At 37.0% G+C, this 22,991-nt stretch overlaps 1 protein-coding gene across 1 annotated transcript; it reads left to right on the top strand.

Moving 5' to 3' along the window:
* The first annotated feature begins 122 nt into the window (after positions 1 to 122).
* On the top strand, positions 123 to 22,644 carry LOC140691256 (sulfotransferase 1C2-like). Its single transcript, XM_072954311.1, has 7 exons — positions 123 to 141; positions 4,881 to 4,955; positions 7,046 to 7,230; positions 10,951 to 11,077; positions 20,265 to 20,359; positions 20,511 to 20,697; positions 22,335 to 22,644. The coding sequence occupies exons 3-7, from the start codon at positions 7,195 to 7,197 to the stop codon at positions 22,451 to 22,453; spliced, it is 564 nt and encodes a 187-aa protein (XP_072810412.1). The 5' UTR covers positions 123 to 141; positions 4,881 to 4,955; positions 7,046 to 7,194; the 3' UTR covers positions 22,454 to 22,644.
* Positions 22,645 to 22,991: the final 347 nt, after the last annotated feature.

Consider the following 22,991-nt stretch of genomic DNA (forward strand, 5'->3'; position numbering starts at 1 on the left):
AAGCCTTGTGCTTTCTGCTTTGGGCTCTTGGAATGCTCCCTTTCAAAATACAGCTACCATGCTGTAAAAATTTTTAAAAGACTGTCTAGGGAAATCATTCCACTAGGTTCTCAGCTTCAGGCACCTTCAGGGACCAGGCAGGTAGGTAGAGTCCCGCTGGGTCACAGAGAATAGGGAATGGTGAGGACTGTGGCAAACAGGATAGGGAAAATCACACCCAAAGCAGTTCAAATTTAATTTTTCAAGCAGCAAAAATAGGCAAATGGGCAAAAAATGCTCAACCTGAATTTGGCCCGTGGTGTAGCCACTTTGTGACTTCTCTTGCTCCCTCATCCACCTAATTGGCTGCTAAATCCCGGAGATTCTACCTTGAAGGCGTTCTCAAACCTGCTCCTCTTTGCTCGTCCCCATTTGTTTCTGCTTTGGTTTCTGTCTCTTCTGGCTCAACTGCAACTTACCTCCATACGACTGCCAGATGGTCTTTTTAGTATACAACCTGATGCTTAAGACCTTTTGTGGTTCCCACAGCTCTCGGACAGTGTTCAGACTCCTTAGCTTAGCGTCAAGGCTCTCTAACATACAGCCTGTTTCATTTCCTTTATACTTTCAAGCTTTGCCTACCAGCACAAGGCCTGGGTTCTACTCACACTCAGCAGTGTAGACTTTGCCCATTTTTTAATTGGGTTGATTTATTTTTTAGTTGTAAGTGTTCTCTACATATTCTGGGCCCAAGTCCCTTACCAGATAACAAGATTTGCAATTATTTTCTCTCATTCTGTGGGCTGCTTTTTCACGTTCTTGAATGTATCCTTTGAAGCAGCAAAGTTTTTAATTTTGATGAAGTCAAATATATCTAATTTTTTTCTCTTTTGCTTGTGCTTTTGGAGTTCTGTTTAAGAAGGCATTGTTTAACCCAAGGTCATGAATCTTTACCTGCATGTTTTTCCAGGGAATTTTATAGTCACAGCTCTTACAGTTAGGACCACAGTCCATTTTGAGTTAATTTTTTTGGTATTGAGGAAGTAGTCCAAATTCATTCTTATGTATATGGATATCCAGTCATCCCATTAACAACTGTTGAAAATACCAGTTTTTGCTTTTGAATTGTCTTGGCATCCTTATAAAAAACCAATTGACAATAAATATGGTGGTTTATTTCTGAATTCTACATATCTGTCTTTCCTTGTACCAGTAACTGACATCAGTACCACACTACCTTGATTATCAATATCCGTAATTGTGAGTCTTCCAACTTTTATCATTTTCAAGTCTTTTGGCTATTTTAGATCACTTGAATTTCCATATTAATTTTAGGATCAACTTGCCAATTTCTTTAAAGAAGTCAGCTGGGATTTTAATAGCATTTGCATTGAATCTGTAGATCAATTTGGGGGGAGTATTGCCTTCATAACAATATTAAGTCTTTCAAATTATTATTATTATTTTTTTAACAATATAACATTTTTTATTGATTTATAATCATTTTATAATGTTGTGTCAAATTCCAGTGTAGAGCACAATTTTTCAGTTATACATGAACATATACATATATTCATTGTCACATTGTTTTCTCTGTGCGCTACCGTAAGATCTTGTGTATTAAGGCTTCCAAATTATGAACACAGGATATGTCTTTCTATTTATTTACATCATCTTTAGTTTCTTTCTACAATGTTTTGTAGTTTTCAGAATGTAAATTTTGCGTTTTGTTAAATTTATTCCTAAATATTCTATTCTTTTGATGCTATTGTGAATAAGTTTGTTTTCTTTATTTAATTTTTGGGTTATTCTTTGCTTTTCTGTTGAAATAGAATTCTTTTGTGTATTATCTTTGCTGCAATTTTGCTGAACTAGTTTATTAATTCTAATAACTTTTGGTAGATTCCTTGGGATTTTCTAGATACAAAATCATGCCTTATCTAAATAGAAATGGTTTTATTTCCTTCTTTCCCATCTGGAAAGTGTTGTTTTTTTTTTAATTTGTTGTTGTTGTTCAATTTACTGTTTACTCTGGAGTTGGGTATGGGGACAGTGGCTCATTTCTCTTGGAATGACTCACTTGTTTTTTTTGTGTGCAGGAATTTGCTAAGTGGTGGAAGCCTCTGGTCTTCTTGGCTTGCCTCTTCTAATGTGGAAACTCTGGCCTATGAGCATGCTGGGCCAAAGGTGATCGGGGACCCCTTATTTTTAGCCTGACATACCAGGAGTAGGGCCTCCATCCTGTGAGTGGGAACTGGATGGAGGAAGAAAGCTCTAAACCTCTTGGCTACAGTCCCTGGAATTTAGCCTCTGCAACACAGAGTTGGAGGGATGAGAAAAATTGGTGGCTTGCTCCTCCCAGGGAAGTATAAGGGAGGTATTTTTAGGGATTTGATTTTTTTTTTCATATGATTGCCTGGAAGCCAGGGGGAGAAGACCCATCTTCTTGGCCACACCTCTTGGAGTGAAGCTTTGATGCTTAGTTGGCAAGGGCAGTGGAGGTACGGAGGTAGGGAGGGTGTGGTTCAAGTGTAATAGAATCTTGCTGTTCTTACAATGATTCAGCGTATTTTCTCGAATAATTGTTTCTTCATTTGTTGTCTGCTTTTAGGACAATTTCTAGATTTAAAATATTTATTTACTTGTTTTATTTTAAAAATAATTGTCACCATTCATGGTTGTTTTATCAGCGAGTGAATCCACAGACCTCCTCACGCCAACATTCCAGAAGTGGGTCTCCCCTACAATGTTAATTTTAATTTGCAATTCCCCAACAACTAATAATACTGAACATTTTTTCAAAAGCTTATTCAGATCTTTTGCTCTTTTTTTGTGGTTGAGTTGTTTGATTTTTTAAAAAATATTGATTAGTCAGAGTTCTTTAAAGAGTCTAAAAGTGAGTATAATGTTGAATATATGTATTAAAATATTTTCTTTCAGTCTGTGGTTTGCCTTTTTTGCTCTCTTAATGGCAGCTTTTACTCAACAAAGGCTCTTAATTTAATGAAGTCCAGTTACAATTTTTTAATGGATATTTCTTTCGTGTATCATGTATGAGAAATCTCTGCCTTCCCAAAGATCATCAAGATTTTCTCCTACATTTTCTTCTAGAAGCTCTTTTTTTCCCAGTTTAATTCTATGATCCATCTTAAATTTTTCTTTGTATATGACATGTAAGTTTTCTATTTTCCTTTATATGGATTGCATTGAATAAGCACCATTCATTTAAGAAGACCATTCCCCGCCTCACTGAATTGTTCTTTTGTTACAGATCAAGTGACCATTTATGTGTGGCTCTTTTCCTGTCCTCTTTATCTGTTCCATTGATCTATATGTGCAGCATTGGGCTCAGGCCACATTATCTTAATTAGTGTTGTTTTATGATAAATCTTGAAATATAATAATTTAAGCCTTACAGCTTTGTTCTTCTTTAAGAGACAATTCTGGGATCTTTGCACTTCCATACAAATGCTTGTCAACTTACACACAGACACAAACACATACATACACACGCCTTTTAGGATTTTGATCAAACTAAATTGACTTTAGAGACCAAAAAGGAGAATTTTGACATTCTAATAAGGTTGAGTCATCTAGTCCACGTACATAGTGTATTTCTTCATTCACTTAGGTCTTCTTTAACTAGTCTCACTAACATTTTGTAACTTTCAGTGCCATTCACCTCTAAATCCAATAGATGAGATTTATTTTTAGGGATCCAATTTTTTCATATTATTATAAATAGTGTTGGTTTTCAAATTTTATTTTTCAATTGGTTGCTGCTAGAATACAGAAATACATTTACTTTCATGTATTGACCTCATAATCCAGTAACCATGCTCAATTTACATATTCATTCTAATCATTTATATATTCTTTGGAATTTTCTATGTGTGTAATCATTTTCCCTTTTTTTTCTGGTGCTATCATTTATATCTTTCATCTTCAATTAGTTCTTCAACTTTTTTGTGCTCAACTAAAATGCTGATCATTTCCTTGCTGGTACACATGTCTTTTTAATGTTTAGACAAGCAAACCAAAAAAATTCAACTGTGGTTCACTGACGTAACTGGGCACTTCGCTGGCATGTCTAATTGAATCAGAATATAACAACATTGATGACAAAAGCTAAGAATGACTCAGACAAGAGTTTATTTAGTTCAGTCAAAAACTTCCCGTGTACATCAAAGCTCAAGGTATTTTTTTTTCCTCCTTAGTTTTCCTGATTCCCGTGTTATCTTTAAATAGTTTTTATTTAAAGCATTTCCTGTAAAGTTTATCTTCAGTCGCAGCTTTATCTGCCAATTCCTGGAAAAAATTTATATTTTCTTACTCCAATCCGCTTCTCTTCCTGAAATGCAATTATAGCTGCTTCCTCTACTATGTGTTAATATTAACTAGAAGAAGTTCAGTTTTCCCGATCGTTTCTATAATGACATAATCCATTGCAGCTACTAAAAGTCTTTCCTTATGTAGCCAAAGGATTTGATGAACCTTAATCCCTTAATACAATGATTACATTCTGATAGCTTGATAGCTGTGTATGTAAACTCTCTGAGTCAAGTTGGAGGGAATATTTTGTAACATGTGTTATCAGCAAAATTCAGATAACATCATTTTCACAGTAGACTTTGGCTCAGTTATCGTTTGAAAATGACTCTTGTGAAGAATTGCAAAAGGTATTTATATGTTCCTCTAGTTGGAATGTCAGCTCAGTTCTTCTAAGATTGCATTGCCAGTGAGCTAGGATTAAAATCGAAGCCCACACTTGCTCTGTGCCTTTTGTAAAGTTAGTGTTTAGTAAATACTTTTTTGATTGATTTAATGAAAGATGTCATCCCAGGACCAATGGAGTGTTCTTCATAAATTCAAAGGAATTCTCTTTTCTACTATGTCTTCAGAAGAACTTCTAAATTCCCTGGATTGTTTTGATGCAAGAGAAGATGATGTTTTTCTGGTTTCCTACCCCAAATCTGGTAAAGTTTATTTTAATGTATTTTTAAAATGTAGAAATGCAATAATAATAATACATATAATAATAATTTTTATAATACACTTATTTTGCAGAATTTTTCCATAGGAAATTGGAGTATCTTAAATGCTTATTTTAATGAAAAATTTTGACATTAGAAAAGTCAAAACAATGTGATTTAAGAAAATGTCAATGGAAGAAATTAGAGCTTTACTACACTCCTGTTTCTATTTTATTTGTGAAGACATATAAATGTTGATATATATAGTAAGCATAATGTCTATAATATGATAAAGTTCTCTTCCTACTTTGAGCCAGGCATGATGGTAAATAGTTTTTGTTCAATTTATACTTAATGATTGATTTGTAAATAAATAATTATTTTCTTCTGGGCTAATAAGAGCCATAAATACTTTATTGTTAAAGTTTATGTGTTATCATACAAAGTTTATTCCCACATATAGGTACATGCTCATGAAAGAACCATTAATATGAAAAATGTCATTCTGTGGGTAATCAAAATTAGTTACATATTATTTTTGGTTCTGAGAGGTGACCAGGATATGTAATATTTAACTGCCTGTTGTTGTTTCCAGAAAAGTGGACGTGTGTGGATGGGCGTATGTCTGCTAGCATGAGTTAAACAATTAAGAACTAAGCTCCCTCCCAGTTATGTGTGTACTGCAGTCCCCTCACCTGATTGTAAGTCAAGCCCAAGAAGCCCTTCCTGTTGGAAGACCCAGAGTTGACATAGGGCCAGATCTCCCCGGGGGCTGTAGCAGAATAAATAGAAGCCGTATGTGTATCTCCTTTATTGGAAAATATTGCTGCACATGGCAATTAAATGATTACCTCAAGAATACTTCAGTATTTTTCCTATGTAATAAGTTACTCTGTGAATAAATATATCTTACCTTAAAATGATATGTTAATTTAGAAAGTAATTTATGATACTTTTAAGGTTCTTGGAACAGGTGGCTAATTTATACCACACGCAACTGTATATAAAGCTTCCACTGTACATATGGGCGCCGATAAATTGACATCTCCATTAGCTGCCAGGAGGCCCCCTTCAGCAGCACAAAACTGTGCATTCTCTCTTCTTCATCAGAATCAATCAATATGTTTAATTAAAATAAGACAGATATCACTACTATATGAATCACGTTTATGTGAATATTACAATTATGACTATTTAACTTATTAACATTGTAATCTCCAATAGTCTTAAAATTTAAAACATATAGTGCAAAAGAGAGTACTGTTTAAACATTCATTCAACCATAAATTTGTTAATACTGTATCAAATTGTAATTACAATGGGATAAATGGGAACTAAACCTAATTTAAACCCTTTAAGGACATTACTTTGGCAAAACACCCTCCCCACCCAAACTGTTACTTCTTTGCTCCAATTTACCAAGATCTCCAACACTAGAGTGTATACTCATTTGCTTTACATAAAGTGGTATTTCTCCCAGACTTCATGGTGGGGGGTGTGCGTCTCCATAGTGTTTGAATACAGCATTTATTTATTCTGCAAATGCTCTGTCTGCACAACTACTCTGTATCTGCACACAAGCAAAAATAAGATTCAGTGTCTATATTCAGGAAGGAAATGGGGAAATAGACACAAATAAAGCGTTGGTAACTCTACTCTGGTGCGTGCTGCCTCGGAGCTATTAACGGTGGCGGAGCGGGGCAGGGTGGGGGACCCAGAAGACAGTTTACAAAAGAGCAAGACGCATGAGCTTGCAGGACCAGTAGGAATCATGAATGGAAAGATCTATGTGTTTGTGAATTGAAGAAGGTACCAGAAGTGAGTGGTAGCATACAAGAGTATTTGAAGCTGAGGAAACAGCATATACAATTTTCAGAACTCTTCACGCTCTTTAAAATGTGACTCTTCCTGTGAAGTAAATTAACATCTCAAATGTTTCAACAAGTTTCAATGGGTGTCAAGAGGTAATAATAACTGTTTATAATAAAATTAATTGCATTCATTGCTTTTATAACCTTATGCTGATTTTCTATATTCATCTCATCGAGAATCATTTAATTAACAAATGCATTTCATTTTATTTTCTTATGAAGGCACTCACTGGATTGCAGAAGTCATTAAGAACATTCCCAATGCTAGAATTACCCTAACATCTCCTATTGAATTGGGAGACATTTCTAAATTTGAAGAGCTAAAAGCATACTGTGAGAGAAGAGTTATTCCAACACATTTGAGCTATGACATGCTACCAACGAATGTTAAACAGAAACAATGCAAGGTAAGTTCAATGGTAAAAGGCAGAGGCTCGATGTCACGAGTCCAGACTTTCTCTGCTCCCCGCACAACAGGCCAGTAAATCGGGACACAAGGTGTTGGGGCAAGGAATAATAACTTTATTCAGAAGGCCAGCAGACTAAGAAGATGGGGGGACTAATGTCTTAGAGAACCATCTTGCCCAAGTCAGAATTCAGGCTCCTTTTATACTAAAAAGGGAAGGGAGTCTGTCTAGTTGTTGCAAACTTCTTGGTGTCAGAATCCTTTGTTCTTGCAGCTGTCCACATAGGCCACATCATGATGTTCCTGTAAACCTCCAACAAGACAAATATTGTTCTCTGTTCTGCAACTTTTTATCTCTATATGAGTGGAAAAGTGTTTTACCCTTAAAGGTATAAACAGGGCACAGGGTTAGAGCTAAAGGAACAGATCTAATACAGAGTCAGATTTGTTCTTCCGTATTACATCGAGAGTACACACAGCTGGTCTTGGATTCTTGCTTTGCTCCTTTCAAGCTGTGTGATCTTTGAAAATTACTGATGCTCTCTGAGCTTTGGTTTCCTTATTTAATACAGGAATAACAGTATTCATCTCACACAGTGGGATGAAGGTTAAACACGATAATGCGTGTATAGGTGTTACCACAGAATCTAGCTCATAAGAATTATTTTCATATCTTTCAGGAATGAAGGAAATCTGAATATTACATCAGCGTATCAACTGTAATTACACTGGACAGTGTCTTATTCTATTTTGAATCTGGCTTGAGTCTTTTTACCTTAAATACTGATGTCTAAAGAAAGAAAAACTGCCTTAATAATATGATTTAAATTATTTTATCTATCATTTTTGTAAGAGATTATGTAGGAAAAGAATAAAAAATAGTAATATAAAACATTAAAGAATAGTTACCTCAAGCCATTTTTAAAGTCCCCACATTATTATTTTAAAAGTTAATTGTTATTTAAAAGAACGTTTTCTATTTTCATATATTTCTTAATCAAATTTTTGTTTTTATGCAGAAATGCTCATGGAATAAGGTTCAGTAGAAAGCATGTTTTGAATCCATATATAATGAATGATCTCAATTTAGTTAAGATATGCATATAAATGCATTAAAAAGGACTAAATGTAAATGTATCAACATGCCAAGTGCTTTCAATGATATGGCATTAGGGTTGGATTTTATTTTCTTTACAGATATCTGTATATGAAGCATTTTAAAATTCTGTTTTGATCAGAATAAAAAAGAGAATCATATTTGTAAAGCAATGGCAAGATACATGTGTCCACGGTAAACAGTTTCCCAGTAATGAAGCATCTTTAGACATCAGTCATATTCCAAAACAAACAAACAAACAAACAAACAAACAAAAACCCTACCAAATGCGAATAAATCAAAGCAGATCTTCCAGCGATAATAACTCTATGACTGCAATGTCTCCATATGGCTGCCTTCCACCCAAATAAAAATAAACACAACCAGAGGCAAACATCATGGAGTTTTGCTTTTATCCCAAGCAAATCTATCAGAACAGATGAAAGTGTACTAACCTGAGTACCCTTTGACTCAGCTGAGCATTTTCATCTCAAACAGACTGTCTCTAAGACAGAGAGAGAGAGAGATGTGGGGAGAAAAGGAGTTTTGCAGGCTCAATAACTAACCCGTTCTCAGGGCAGTGCACTAACACTGATAAACACTTCCAGGGATTAAGTGTGTTTTACAAACATTACAACAATGACAAGAGTAGGTATTTTTCCTTTTATAAGCAAGGAAACTGCAACTCAGAAAGGTTAGGGTGCTTCTTAAAACTCCCACACTTACCTTACAGCTTTAAGGTACAAGCCTTTCAATGTGACCTTTAACGGGAACTGAGACTGTCTGGTTGTCCCTAGTTACCCTGTCCTCTGCTGCTGATGGCCATCCCTGAGAGCCTAGGGACTGGACGAGCCTTAATTGTCCCAATGGGGCCGATCAGATTGTATGCTCCTCCTCCAGTCTTTCCCTATCAGCTCTCTACCTACTTGGCCTCCTATATTTTCTTCCTAACCTTTGTCTCTCTTTAATAATGTTTCCAAACTTTCTTACATGCAATTTATGTTTTCAACTCATTTCATGATATTTAGTTAATATTTAATTTTTCCCCAGACTAACATTCTGCCTTCCCTTCGTATCCCTCAACCTCTCCCAAATATTTCTTATATTTTCTTAGAATGCATTCTTAGTGTGCGTTTGTGTTTGTTGAATGTAATTGACATATAACATTATATCATGTATGTTTCAGATGTACAACATAGTGATTCCATATTTGTGTATCTTGCAAAATGATCACCACAGTGTCCACTTAGCATTCGTCACCATATACAGTTACAAAAAACATTCTTTTAATTTTTTTGGCAAAATATGTATTAATCGGTTGCACTGTTCTTCCCACTAGACCATACTGACATGTAACTTTGAGGGTTCTCCAAAGACCCTAAAAAGCTCTTCTCCTTACCAAAAAAAAAAAATATCCAACTGGGTGACTAATGCTTAAAATTCTTCCATTTCCTCCTTTTTGTTAAGGCAGTGGATTTTTTAAACTGTCGTCCGTGGGCCTTGGGGTTCTGTGAGTCACTCAGGAAGCCAAGGGCAGTCAGAGAAAGACTGAGGTGTTGGGTCACTCCACAGTTATCTCTTGGGATGAAGAGAAGATAATGGCGGGGGGTAAAGGTGGTTCTTCATTCCTGGGTGCCGTGGTCTTCACATATCTCTCGAGAGGCAGGTACAGTTCATGAGGGTCACACACAATACTTGGACTATGAACACAGTAGGGAAAGATAGTTATGTATTAAAAATGACTCAGCAAACACTTTCTTATCTGGGTAAAATGTGTCCAGCCTGGGTTTTCAATGAAAAAGCAAGTAAGACCTCTGGTACTCAGGTGATGTTGACCATGATCGAGGATTGTCCTATAATACCCAGGCTTCTCCCGCTGGTTTCCTGAGGTTTCTTATGTGCTCTTTCTGCCCCCTGGACTTCCCTAGTACAACCTTGATAACGCTACACAGTCAAGACTGTGTTTAATTACCTGCATCCCTCACTTGACTGCAAGTTTTGAGAGGGCTGAAATCATTTTTGTCTTGCTCATTATTATATTCCTTGGCTCTGGAACATTGCACACTACCTGGTAGACAGTAGGTACTAAATAAATATTTATTGAATTGAATTAAATTGCCCTCGCTGCATTTGTGTAAATGGGGAGGGTATCTCAGGTACCCCGCTTCCAAAACAGTCTTCTCCTTGTAAATAAGAACAGCAGTTTGTAAGAAATCTTACTGTAAGTAAATCATGTTTTATAATATATGGGTATTAAAAAATGAGGAGGGGTGTCTCAGGTCTGCCACTACAATAATAGAATTAAGTTGAGCACATGCATTCAAAAATGTGTGGTCAGTGGGCTGGCAGCGTCAACATCTTTTGGGAGCTTGACTGAAATGCACGATGCTGGGCCTCATCCTGGAATTTCTAAACCAGAATCTGCATTTTAACAAGATCCCCTGATGACTCGTGCACTTTAAATCTTGGGAAACACACGTCTAAGTCGGTTTTTAATAATCAGCTGAAGCTGCCAAAAAAGTGTGACTTGCACAGGTAAGTTTAGCTGCTGCTATTTTCTTGTAGGAAGCGTTTTTTATTGGGGCTACATCCATTCAAAAATAAATTGATTTTTTTTTTAAACAGGTTATCTACATCATTAGGAATCCAAAAGACACAGCTGTTTCACTGTTCCACTACTACAGGGAAAACCCTAACCTCCCCGGGATTGAAACCTGGAACGAATTTTTTGAGCTGTTCCTAAGAGGAGATGGTAAATATAACAATGATTGTTATCCATAACTTACAGGGAACATTTCTGCTCAAAATGAAACCATTTTTTCCCCCAAAAGTTCAAGTGGATTCTAACTGCCGACTTTTGGATATACATTTGAATAGATTATTCTTTTGCCTCTTCTAAGCAAATTCTTTCCTACTTCGCGTCTTCACAGTCTTTCTTATCACCGATGGGTAGTACATATTAGCAGCGACTTATTAGCTGGTTTTAATGTCTTCAGACAAAGATGAATTCTGATCAAGCATTTCTTTTTTTCATATACCGTCAGTCTTTTCAGTGAAATAATTATTCACTGATTGGAGCACAGCAAGATACAGCTGAAACCTAGGCACGTGGCTTGAGACTTGCCTTATGTGTACCCGCACAAGAAATAAAGCAACACAAGCAAACAGTACACAAACACGCACACACACCACACACACACACACGCCAGATTCCCCAGTTATAACAAATGTGAGAGAATTCACCATCTTGACACTTGGCAGAACGTAATTTATCCTGAAAACACCAGTGATACATCATTTGACTGAGCTGCCCAGTACACGTTGGTCCTGCCACCACGCGTGACCTTCGGATTTACCCTTTTTGCCCTGACTCCGTGGTGTTTGGAGCACTTAAAAAAAAAAAGACTCTTCTGAATTCCCAAGGCTTTCATTAAACAAAAATAATATACCAAGATGATGCAGAATCTGGAAGAGACAGGATTTAGAAATGGCGCATTCCCAGAGGATTTTATCTCTTACTGGGCTTAATTACTCCTTTCACTATTTTACTTGCAAATTGTTAAGCTTTTACTTGTTAATTTAAGAGAGCCCTCAGCAAGAGCAACCGCGTCATGAGGACATTGGAAACTCACCAGCAACAGGGTTTTATATTTTGTTTTGCTATGATCTCTGTGGAAGATGATGCTATGCTCACACAGCTTCAACCCCTCTATTTCCTTTCCTCTTTGCTCCCTGTTTCCTCACACACTGAGTAGAACCGTCAAGTTTCAGGAATGACAGGTTCATTAAAAGTTACCTGGTTAAAACACCCACCTGATGTTTAAGTCCCCATTACAACGTCCCCAAGAATTGTAGAGGCTAAGCTTGAACTTCTTCTCCTTGACGACAGGTTCACACCCCTCACTCCTGCCCCAAAGCCACACATTCAACATCGGCACTGCTAAGATGCTTTAAAAAAAATCTTACTGTGTCATATAGACTGTGCACATCCCCCGTGATGCAGACACTTAGCTAAGTGCTGTACAAACACTTTCTCATTTCATCCTCACTAGACCACACGAAGTACATGTTACTATCTTCATTTTTCAGGTGAGGAGAGTGCAGACCTTGGGAGGTCAAATATCTTGTCCACAGATGCATAACTAATAAGGAGAGAGCCCAGATTTAATTCAGATGTCAGTTCCAAAATTTTTGCTCCTACTCCTGGACCATAACTCGTCCAGCAAAAAAAAAAAAAAAAAAACCAAAAAACTGTCCTTGATCATTAATTCATCTTCCACATGATAGCCTTCTAAATATTTGAAGATAGTTAGCATGCCTCACTCTGCCTCAATTCCATTTTTGGAAGAAGCAGAGTTTAAATACATAAATTACATTAGAAAAAAGAAATCTGGAGTCTGCTTTTCCTCAAGAAAAGAGAAGCTTCATTCATCTCATACACACTGTGGCTCACCACCCCTCTCTCACCACCACGTGGGCTGGAATTCGGCGCCATCTCTAATATTTTGCAGGGCCCAGAAAGCAAAGCATCGTCTGCATATGGTCTGAGCAGGTCCTGCTCCTGTTCTTGAGATGATTTGTCTGAGTGCAGCTGCGACTCAGGCCAGATGCAGGGAAGCCAACTAGAGGCTGTAGAGCATCTACCTTTACTGCCATGACATTGTCAGGAGTCGTGGCAGGGAGTCTGGGAAGGGCATAGAGTGGCTGGAAAACATATTCCAGAAGACTCTTTCGCACCTTCTTAGGCGAGTTAATAGGGATTTGACTTGTAAGTATTCTACAGTTGGGTAATCCAGCCTAGACAAATCCTGTCAAAACATGAACAGTCATTGAATCACTAGTTAAACTTAGTTGAATGGGAGCTTCATTTTTTACTATTTATAAGATAGGGTTGTTTGTTCTCGTGCGTGTGTGGGAGGGGTTATGTGTGTGTGACTTCTGTTCTTCAGTGACTTTTTGAGAGGAGGGTTCTTTCTCCTGCAATTGACTTGATATAATAGAAAGAACAGACTATGGAGGCAGAAGAGCTGGGATTAGGTCCGGACTGTGTTTTATTCCCTGTGTGACTGTGGACAAGTTGTTTCAACTGTTCCGAGGTTCAGACTCCTCACGTAGACTAGGAGTAATAAAAATACCTATTTTGTAGAATTATTTAGAGGTTATAATTAAGTAATGGCTGAAGTTTGCTGTAGAAATCTACCCACTTGTTCTATGAGACAGAGATGTTTAAGGACACAAAGACTTAAACAGTTTCACCTTAGGGTGGAAATATTACCAGCAGATATTTATCTGGAAAGATTATTTAATAGCTGAAGGATCATGATATTCTGTACCCAACTCCAAACCATAAAAATAAATACACATGATATGAGAAGACAGTACAGTAAAGATATATACGTGTAACCACACATTTATCTAATCATGGAATTTTCTCTTTCAGTTTACAAATACGCTTTAAATTTTCAAGTTAAATAATAACTATAAATTGTGTGCTGGAAATATCCTGACAGATTAATATCTCAATGAAATATTAACATTTTACTGTTTTTTTCCTATAGCCTCCTCTCCAGTTTTATATTGGAACTCTGTATTTCCTGGGCCATTTTATCCTAATGAGTTCTGTTTTCTGCAGTTATCTGTCATCAGAATGCTTTCTAGAAACAAGAACCTAAGATCCTCATTATACCTGGATATAAGAGTGGGGCAGAGGGCTTGCAGAAAGTGTGGGAGGTTTGCAATAGCTGACGTGAGGAACAGGAGAATGTGTTAAGACAAATGGGTTTGCCAGGCAGCCCTGGGGCCCTCGAGGCTGGAAAAATGAGTTTGCAGTGGTGTAAACAGACAGAATTGTGTACATTTCTTCAGCAGAACTCAGCATCAAGGAGAGAGAAGGAAAAAGGACGAAGTGCTTTAGTTTCATACTGGGTGTTTTTCGGTGATTGAAGTAAACAACAAGGGGGCAAAAATGTTGACGCTATTGGCAAGTAAAGAGTTGAGGGGATGAATAAAAGGAAGAAAGTGAAAAGAAATGGTCAGAGTAGGGGATTGTAGAAGCCACCCACGAAGATTTTGATCTAAAATCAGAATCTTCAGTGACTGTAAAAGAGAGATCAGAAGGTTGATTTCTGATGGAGACAAGGATGGGAAGAGTCACGTGGTCAAAAACATGTGTCCCAGGGGAGCCTGAATCCCAGAGGAGGAAGGAGCTCTGAAAGTTGATAGCAATCAGTGAGATTTCTGAGTCACTGTCCAGACCCTAAGACACATGGGTTGGTTGAGAAAGAGCAACTTCTATCTGGGGGCATTTCAGAGGAAGGAGTAGTTTTGGATAGCAGGAAAAGGGCCATCGAGGCATATGTGCAAGCCAGGATGTGATGGAATCATTGGAATCATTCTGTAATTACGTGAATAATGTGTAGAAAGCCATTTCCTATAAAAGGAAGATTTCAAATCTGTTTCGGAAGCTATATTTTCTTCAAAGCCAGAGGTCTACGAATGACCTAGACAATGAGGATTCTGATTAATAAATGAACCAAATTTGTAACTTCTTATATTAGTAAGGAAGCCACAGGCAGCCAATTGTTTTAGATTCTTTTGGCTGGCCTACGTCCTTTCAGAACAAGATGGAGTATAAAGTAATGAGTCAGCAATAGGATAGCTGGCTTTCAAATTATGACCAGGCTATGATGCAAAGCTTATTCTGAAACCTATTTGGGATATGTTGGAATACATTTCCTATTGAAAAACATAATGGACAAGTCAATTACACTTAATCATGGGGTATGACTCTGGATTTCAATCCCTGCCCGACTCCCTAGCCACAGAAGCATCGGCTCCCTGACAGTATTGAGAGTGTCCGTAACATCAGTGACTTTAAGGCAGCAACCGTCATCACCAGGGCTGGGCTGTGGCTGCTCTCCTGGGTGAGGCAGGTTGAGACTGTGAGCATAGCCCAGGGTTCTAGAGACTTCCTAAATTTGCATGAGAGATTAGTCTTCCTCCTACCAAGTGTTTTGTGCCTGGGAAAAAAGTTGACCACCCTTAGAAGATAAGCTTCTCATCACTGATAGGGTACTTTTGGTAATTCTAAGATAAAATATTACGTAGGTTCGTGAAATAGCAGTGAGATCGCTGATAACTGACGATTGTATCAGGGCCACCAGTTCTTATTATGCAGTCTTCTGGGCCCATGGAGTAGAAAATTGGGCTGGCTCTGTGACAATACCACTTTAGTCCCAGAAAATCTTGTTTTAAAAATTCATATGTTTATTTTTTTTTTGCCCTTTGCTACCTCAGGAGCTGAAGCCATGAAAAATTGCAGTTAGTTTGGAGTTAATTTTATTTCAATTTATTCAAAGATTTAATGTTCTAAATGTCTGGCAGACACCAAGGGTTTAATAAATATTAAAGGAATCAATACTCAGCAGATCTTTGGGAAATCACTAGCAGAGTAGCTCTTTTATGATTGAGGCATTAGCTAGTATTCAATCTTTGGGTGGTAAGGAGATATTGACAAAAAATTAATCAACAGTCCAGCTAAGAGAAAAAAACAAAAAATTTTATTTAAGTCAACCTGAGGATTATAACCCAGGGGACAGTCTTTCAGAAAGCTCTGAGGACTGTTCTACACATTCGAGGTCAAAGCACAATTATATGTTTTGAGACAAAAGGTTATACGTCAAATGATGTATTATTGGTAGTTTCCACAATCCAGAAGTACAAGGTGAATTATGAGTCATCGTGACTTCTTACAAGATTAAGAAGGAATGTTATCTCTTAAGAAGGTCTGGTTAATGCAGATGCACAGTACACTCTAATGGTGGGGGAGGAGACCCAAATAGGCGAAAAAACTTGTTATGCTTAACTTTTTCTTATCTTGCTATAAAGTATGAACTTTATTTCATCAATTTCTTGCTTTTGATCATTAATTTTTTTGATAGAAAGCATTAGATGGTCAAATATTTTGTGCGTTGGTGCTAGAGTTTTTGCTTACCTGCCCAGAGCCCGCCATGTCCCTTGATGCCGGGTCTTAATAGCCCAGTTCTTTCTTTCCTTTCAGGAGGTTGTACTAGTAAGATGTCTGACAAAGAGTAACAGTCATTTCCAAGTTGTGCAGTAGAACTTATGCCAATTTTACCTTGCATGCCCATTGTGCACGTTTATTAACTTATAGAGCACTATAGATATGATAAATAGTTTCAAGTTGTTCAGATATCATTATCTCAGTAAGAGTCAGTGATACACAGCTTGAGAGGCAAGAAACTATCACTATATAAGTCACACAAACTGTAATCAGAATTGCCAATAGGAGTAACAATGTCATTAGTAAAGACTGAAGCCAAGAGCCTCCTCAAACGAATCATTTTCCTAGTATTTCCCTTCGATTGGGAAGTAGATCTTTCATCAGGGAAATCTGATTCTTCATGTGTCATAAGACAAGTTACATTAGAAGACGCATCAGGTGTGAAAAATCAAGTAGAGGGAAAAGATGAATGTTTTGATTTTACTTCCAAATGTATAATTTACCAGATTGATGTAAATCATAAACAGCTTGAGGGGAAGGGTTCCCTTATATCTGGAAAACACACATTAAAAAACAGTAATATTTCACACAAAAACTACAAAATCATAACCATATTCATCTGTTCGCTCAGTCCCGTGATCCTTGATCTTAATCTTCTGTTAACAGTTTTATGAAGTCATCAGGTTTCCCGTTAGATTTCTTTAATTTCTTACTCAGTTCAGTGGTATGATCTGAAAGTTATCAAAAGCATGTACATGTCAAAAAATTCTTCCTATGGATCTTCTTGAAGATGAAATGTTTTTGCAAAAGCATCAGAGAATTACAATCACTGTCTATAAATGACAAAAGACTTAAAATGCATGGTTAAAGACCTGATTACAGTGCAATTGACAAAGAAACGTGGTTATTGCTATGGCACACAACATTTTAGGATAGTAATTAGAATTGTGACTGACAACATTTTAGCAGAACATACCAAATTTTTAGGAGCTTCATATAATTTCTAGACTATCTATATTAACAGCATTTACCCATATGATATAACCTAAGAAGATTTTGCACCACTCATTTGACAATGCTTCCCATGTAATTTAACATACTGAATAAGGCTAATTAGTTTAATATCTTTTCTTGATAAGGAGAGAAAGTAATTCTCTTCAGATGTGTCAGGGTGCCTTTGGGAAACCTCGAAGTTAGAGAGAAGTCAAACAAACTTCATTAGAATTTGATCTTCAAGAAGTTTGTCAAAAATAGCAAGAAGTTTTCAAAACATTTGGTCAAATAGGATCAGAGGTCACTGTGAAACAGTACTTACTCATTTAAGCAAAGTGAGAATGGATTTAGGAAGCAAGTATGGAACTTTGTAAAAGATTACTTAAAAGGTAAAGAAACTTTATAAGCTGGTATCAAAAGTAGATTAATATCTAAGAAAACTTTGCCCTCTAAACAGAGAGAAAACCATATTCAGGTTTTGTACTACTTTACCTCTAATTTTCATTTACTCAGTTAAATTTATTCCAAACTTAGTCAGTCATGACCACACATAGAAATCCTTTTTAAAGACTTTTTTCCCACAAATCTTCTACAGCTTTCTATATCCATATTAATTTGTGCCCTATTTTCTTTCCCATTTAGAAATAACCAGCTTTAGGAGACTACCTTCTTTTCCCTTAACAAAATGCATCTTTCCTTATACCTTCTTTTCTTGCATACAAACATGTGTTCCTTATTAATTTTTAGTAGTATTAACATGTTAGAAGTCTTTCCAATTCTAAGGATCCAAGGAGCTAACCCTACAAATATTTTCCCCTGCTAATCTAATTTTAGAAAAGAGAAAAACTCTTCACTCTCTTCTAGTGGGCCCTGCAGGCAGGGATCCAACAGACCGACTGACATGGTAAGAACTGAACTTCCTCTGGCTCTTTCTAACTGTGCCCACAAAAATCAGTTTTGAAGGGCCCCAAAGAGACCATTCTTGGCCATTTCAGGGCAGGTTTCCCTTTAATTCCCAATTAACACTTGCAAGCTTACATAAACCCAGCTGGTATCTCCATAGCTGGCTGTCCATCTGGGAGCTATCTGGCCTTTGAGGCACAATTTCCTATGATCAGTTTGGTAACCTAATTCAGACATGAGATGGATCTGAACAATGTTCTGAGGACAGTGTGGTGGATCAGCTATGTGCTGCTTCTGAGTCTAGCTCCCAGAGGTGTTACCCATAAGTCAGTTCCACTCTTTTATATGTCTCATTTCTCCCTCCAACAATCAAAAACTGCCATGGGTGCTCAGAGCACAAGATGATCTGGTTTTATATCATGTGTCCTTAGAAGAGCAGTATTTGCTTGATGGTTGTGGTTTGATTTCCTTGCTCTTGAGAGCTGAATAATTCAGTTTCCCATTTTCCTAGCAAATGGTTTGTTCAGACCACACATCACCTTGATTTTTTTCAGTTTAAGTCAAATTTGAGAAAAACCCAGCCACCTCTGTTTCCATGGAATTCTTGCCTGGATCTCCTTAGGTCCCTGCCTAAAAAATACACCAAAGCACCTTAAGTTTCCAAGTCGTTAAGTTAAAAAACAACTTGAGTAAAACGTGTAGGATCACTTAAAAGCAATAGACCTGGATAGCAGGAGAACTCACTGGGGTATCTCAGGAGTACTGAGAGGCCAGTGGGACTCAGTGGGTGCACCCAGGTGCCGAGCGCCAGCTCAGGGCAGACTCCAGGTATTCTCAGATACCCTGCTAGCCATGCCATGCGTATGGATGAAAATTCAATCAATAGCCAGTCTAAGAAAGATGTGGGAAATTTTATTTGAGCCAATCTGAAGGTTATAACCCGGGAGATAATCTTTCAGAACACTCTGATGACTGTTCTGCACCTTAGAGGTCAAAGCACAGTTACGTAAGTTTTTGAGACAAGAGGTTAATATGCAAATGAGGTAGTATTGGCAGTTCACACAATTCAGATCTATGTGTACAAAATGAGTCCTTTCAAGATTAAGGAGGAAGGTTATCTCCTAAGGATTTGAGATTAAGAAGGATCCTTGTCTCCTAAGGAGCTCTGGTTAAGGCAGATGCAAAACACAGGTGGAGGGACAAGGCCCAAACGGGCTGAGAAAACTGTTTTCTTGTCTTCCCTAAGATATAAATTTTGTTTCATCAGAGGCACGGAAAGATGTATATGTAGTATTTTAAATTACTGCGTTTTATGTTTTAGATTGTCATGCTAGTCAACTTTCTGTGGTGACGAGAAATTGCTCACTGTTTGTTTATAATCATCACTGCTTAGAGGTTATTTTGCATGATAGCATTTTACTTTTAAACCCTGAGGATTTTTAAGGCTGTCAATTTAACAGAACGATGGAGAGGTAATATCGACTACAGATAAATCCTTAAGACTGTGTTTTTTCCTTGAACTAAGATAGGCGAACAGAATTTATTTTTTTTGAGGAAGTTTAAAAACTTTTTATATTTAGAACTTATAATTATGAAAAAATGTCACTTTATAGGAAGAAAATGATAAATTCTCATTGTTTCCCTATTTCTCCCAAGAGCCAAAGTAGTTATCAGAACACAATTATTGGGAAAACATGTATCTCTGAATTTCTGCTGTCACTTCTGATGATAAAAGAGTATTTACTAGAAATAAGAAAAAACAAAACAAAACAAAACAAAAAACCACTGCCTAATTAAAAGAGATGGCCAGGCAGTTTCATTTCACAATATTGTATTTAGTTGAAATAGTGAAACTGAGCTCTCCTAAGGAAAATTCTTTCACTCCAGAGTCTAATATGTGTGTGCCTTACTTTGACTACCTCACTGAAGTGGGAAGACTCCAGGGACGCAAAGCTATAATGTTTAATAAAAGCTTTTTTATAGAGTTTGACACTAATATGACAATTCACTTTTCTTCTAGTTGTATATGGATCTTGGTTTGATCATGTTTTAAGCTGGGAAGAACACAAAAATGCTAAAAATATCTTAATTATATTCTACGAAGAAATGAAGACAGTAAGTTCTTTCTAACATTTCAACAATGATAATTTAAGTAAAGTTAAAACAGAATATCAATCAATGAATGCCGCTTTCAGGTTTCAGAGAATGAATTTGGTGTCTTGATGAGTTACACTTTTTTACATACATTTATTTGCTTATTACTCAGGATCTTTCTAAAAACATAAAGAAAATAACTACTTTCCTTGGTTTAAACTTGACTGATGGTGAAATTAACGTGATTGCTCGGAAAACGTCATTCGGTGAAATGAAAAATAATGCAGTCAAAGAAAACTGTGATCCGAATCATACCATCTGTGCCCTCACATCTAATAGGAGACTGGTATTTAGGAAAGGTAAGTCAAAGTTGCGACGCTTTGCCTGGGTTTATTTTTGGATTCTTTTTTTAATTGCAGTATATTCAGTTTACAATGTTGTATCAATTTCTGGTGTACAGCATAACGTTTCAGTCACACGTACAAATACATATATTCCTTTTCGTATTCTTTTTCATTATAGGTTACTACAAGTTCCTTATGCTGTAAAGAGAAACTTGTTTCTCTATTTTATATATAGTAATCAATATCTGCAAATCTTGAACTCCCAATTTATCCCTTCCCACTCCCTTTCCCCACTGGTAACCATAAATTTGTGTTCTATGTCTGTGAGTCTGTTTCTGAGCCTGGGTTTATATTTGGAAGTAGTTCCATTCGCCATTTTTAATGTCTCATTTCACCTTCATACACCCCATACCTGCACAGGGGACTGTACCTTGTCAGTCCTCAGTGAATGTTTATTAAGTGAAATTCCTGAATTGCATTCTTTCCAGGTGTGAAGATTCCCAGGCTCAGTTAGGAACCATCTGAGAGGTAGACACAGGAACCAACCACATGAAAATGATAAAGCTGTCTGAAGAAGTTTTAGAAGCAATTCCATTTCCTGACTCTGGGATCTTGCCTCTGATACTACTTTCTTTCCTTTTCTTTCTCCGCCAAACAGAAGAGTTCCACTTCACTTCTTAAACGCAATCTTTCGGACCAGGAATTGACAACACCCAGAATTTCTTAGGTTGTAATGTGTTTCTTTGCTGTAGGTGACATTGTCTGACATTCAATCAAGCCATGGGTTTTGATCACACATGGACAAGACATCCTTGTCCTTAACTCGAGAGAGTTTAAAGCTAATTGCAAAGAAAAGATAATAGAGAACAATGGAAAACGGTCTGTCATGGAAGGATGAAATGATGTGTTATGAGCTCTGGTGCACCTGGATTAGACCCCAAAGATGAAGCCTGGGGACAGAAGTGGCAAAGGGCCATGACGGGCCAGGCTGAGGGCTGGGGCTTGGTCTGATGTGTGTTGTGGAGGAGAGAAGGGCAGTCCTGCAGGGCTGAGGCAGTGGCCAAGGCTGAGAGGGGAACTCTAACCATCAGGAAAGGCTGATGGACTGTGTGAAGTGCATGTCTCCAATTTATTTCAATTTCCAAACACCTTATATGTAAGGCGAGGACATCATACAAATAACTTGGTATTTATGTTTTCAGTTCTCTGTTACTGATTTTGTAAAAGAAATTTCCTTAAAAATGAGACCAATTACCTATCCTTACGGTATGTTATCAGCACAGCCACAGCTGCAGTGGTGCCGGAGGCAGAGAAATAAATGAAGCATCATTATGTCCCCTTTGTCTGCTTTATGTCTGTATTGAGTTTAGGGGAGATCTTTCCTTGCCAGCTATAGTAAAACCTAAGATATTTATATATATTTCAGCTCCCTTTCCTTTTAATAAATAACTTTTTAAACTGTACAAATTAATATGTAACCATTACTGAAGAAATTGGAAACAACAGATAAGCAGATGAAGAAAAGAAAAATTCCCCATTATCTTGTCATTAAGAAATTGTTCACATTTTCTTAGAAATCTACCAGATTTCTTTTTTGTGAATACTATATATTTAAACTGACGCTTGTCTAATTTCTTTCCGATTTTTTACAGGTGCAGTGGGTGATTGGATAAACTACTTTACTTCAAAGCAGAAGAGAGTATTTGATGAACTATTCACAGAGAAAATGAAACACAGTGAACTAGTAGGTCACTTTGGAGAGTACTCTTAATAGAAACGGGAAATGAAACCATTTCCCATTTTTTGCAGTGCTGTGCTTGGGGAATACAAATTTTTCACCGAAGTGGAAAGCAAATATTTCTTTCAGTGAGATATACACACCTTATGAAAAAGTGTCATGTGTGAGAGACTATTATTAGCATACTTGGTGATACATAATTACTAATAAAAGGACGTACATGATTTTTGAATGGCTGAATTATATATCTGCTTTCAGGATATTCATAAGGCAAAGGAGATTACTTCTGTTCAGAGAGAGCATATTTCTGTGGGTGTTCTAGAAGCTGCATTAGTGAACTACATAAGAGGTGAGGGATTATCTCAAATAACAAATGTCTGAGAAGAAATTATTTTCTGCCTGTTTGGACCATCATGACCTCTAGACATTTTTATTTCAACATTCCCTGGTGTCTGGGTAGAAATAGTCTCCAGTATCATACGGTGACAAACATAATTTTACTAAGGTGGGGATGTCTGATAGATTATATCAAATGATCACAGTCAGTATATTGGTGAGAATAAAGAATGAA

This window comes from Vicugna pacos, chromosome 34 (assembly GCF_048564905.1).
Source record: "Vicugna pacos chromosome 34, VicPac4, whole genome shotgun sequence".
Classification (NCBI taxonomy): domain Eukaryota; kingdom Metazoa; phylum Chordata; class Mammalia; order Artiodactyla; family Camelidae; genus Vicugna; species Vicugna pacos.

What these genes read in the sequence shown, in the direction of transcription:
- LOC140691256 (XM_072954311.1), top strand. Translation starts at nt 7,195, where the DNA reads ATGCTACCAACGAATGTTAAACAGAAACAATGCAAG. An exon ending in TCTACGAAGAAATGAAGACA is followed by an intron (nt 20,360 to 20,510) that starts GTAAGTTCTTTC and finishes CTTATTACTCAG; the next exon opens with GATCTTTCTAAAAACATAAA. An exon ending in GAGACTGGTATTTAGGAAAG is followed by an intron (nt 20,698 to 22,334) that starts GTAAGTCAAAGT and finishes GATTTTTTACAG; the next exon opens with GTGCAGTGGGTGATTGGATA.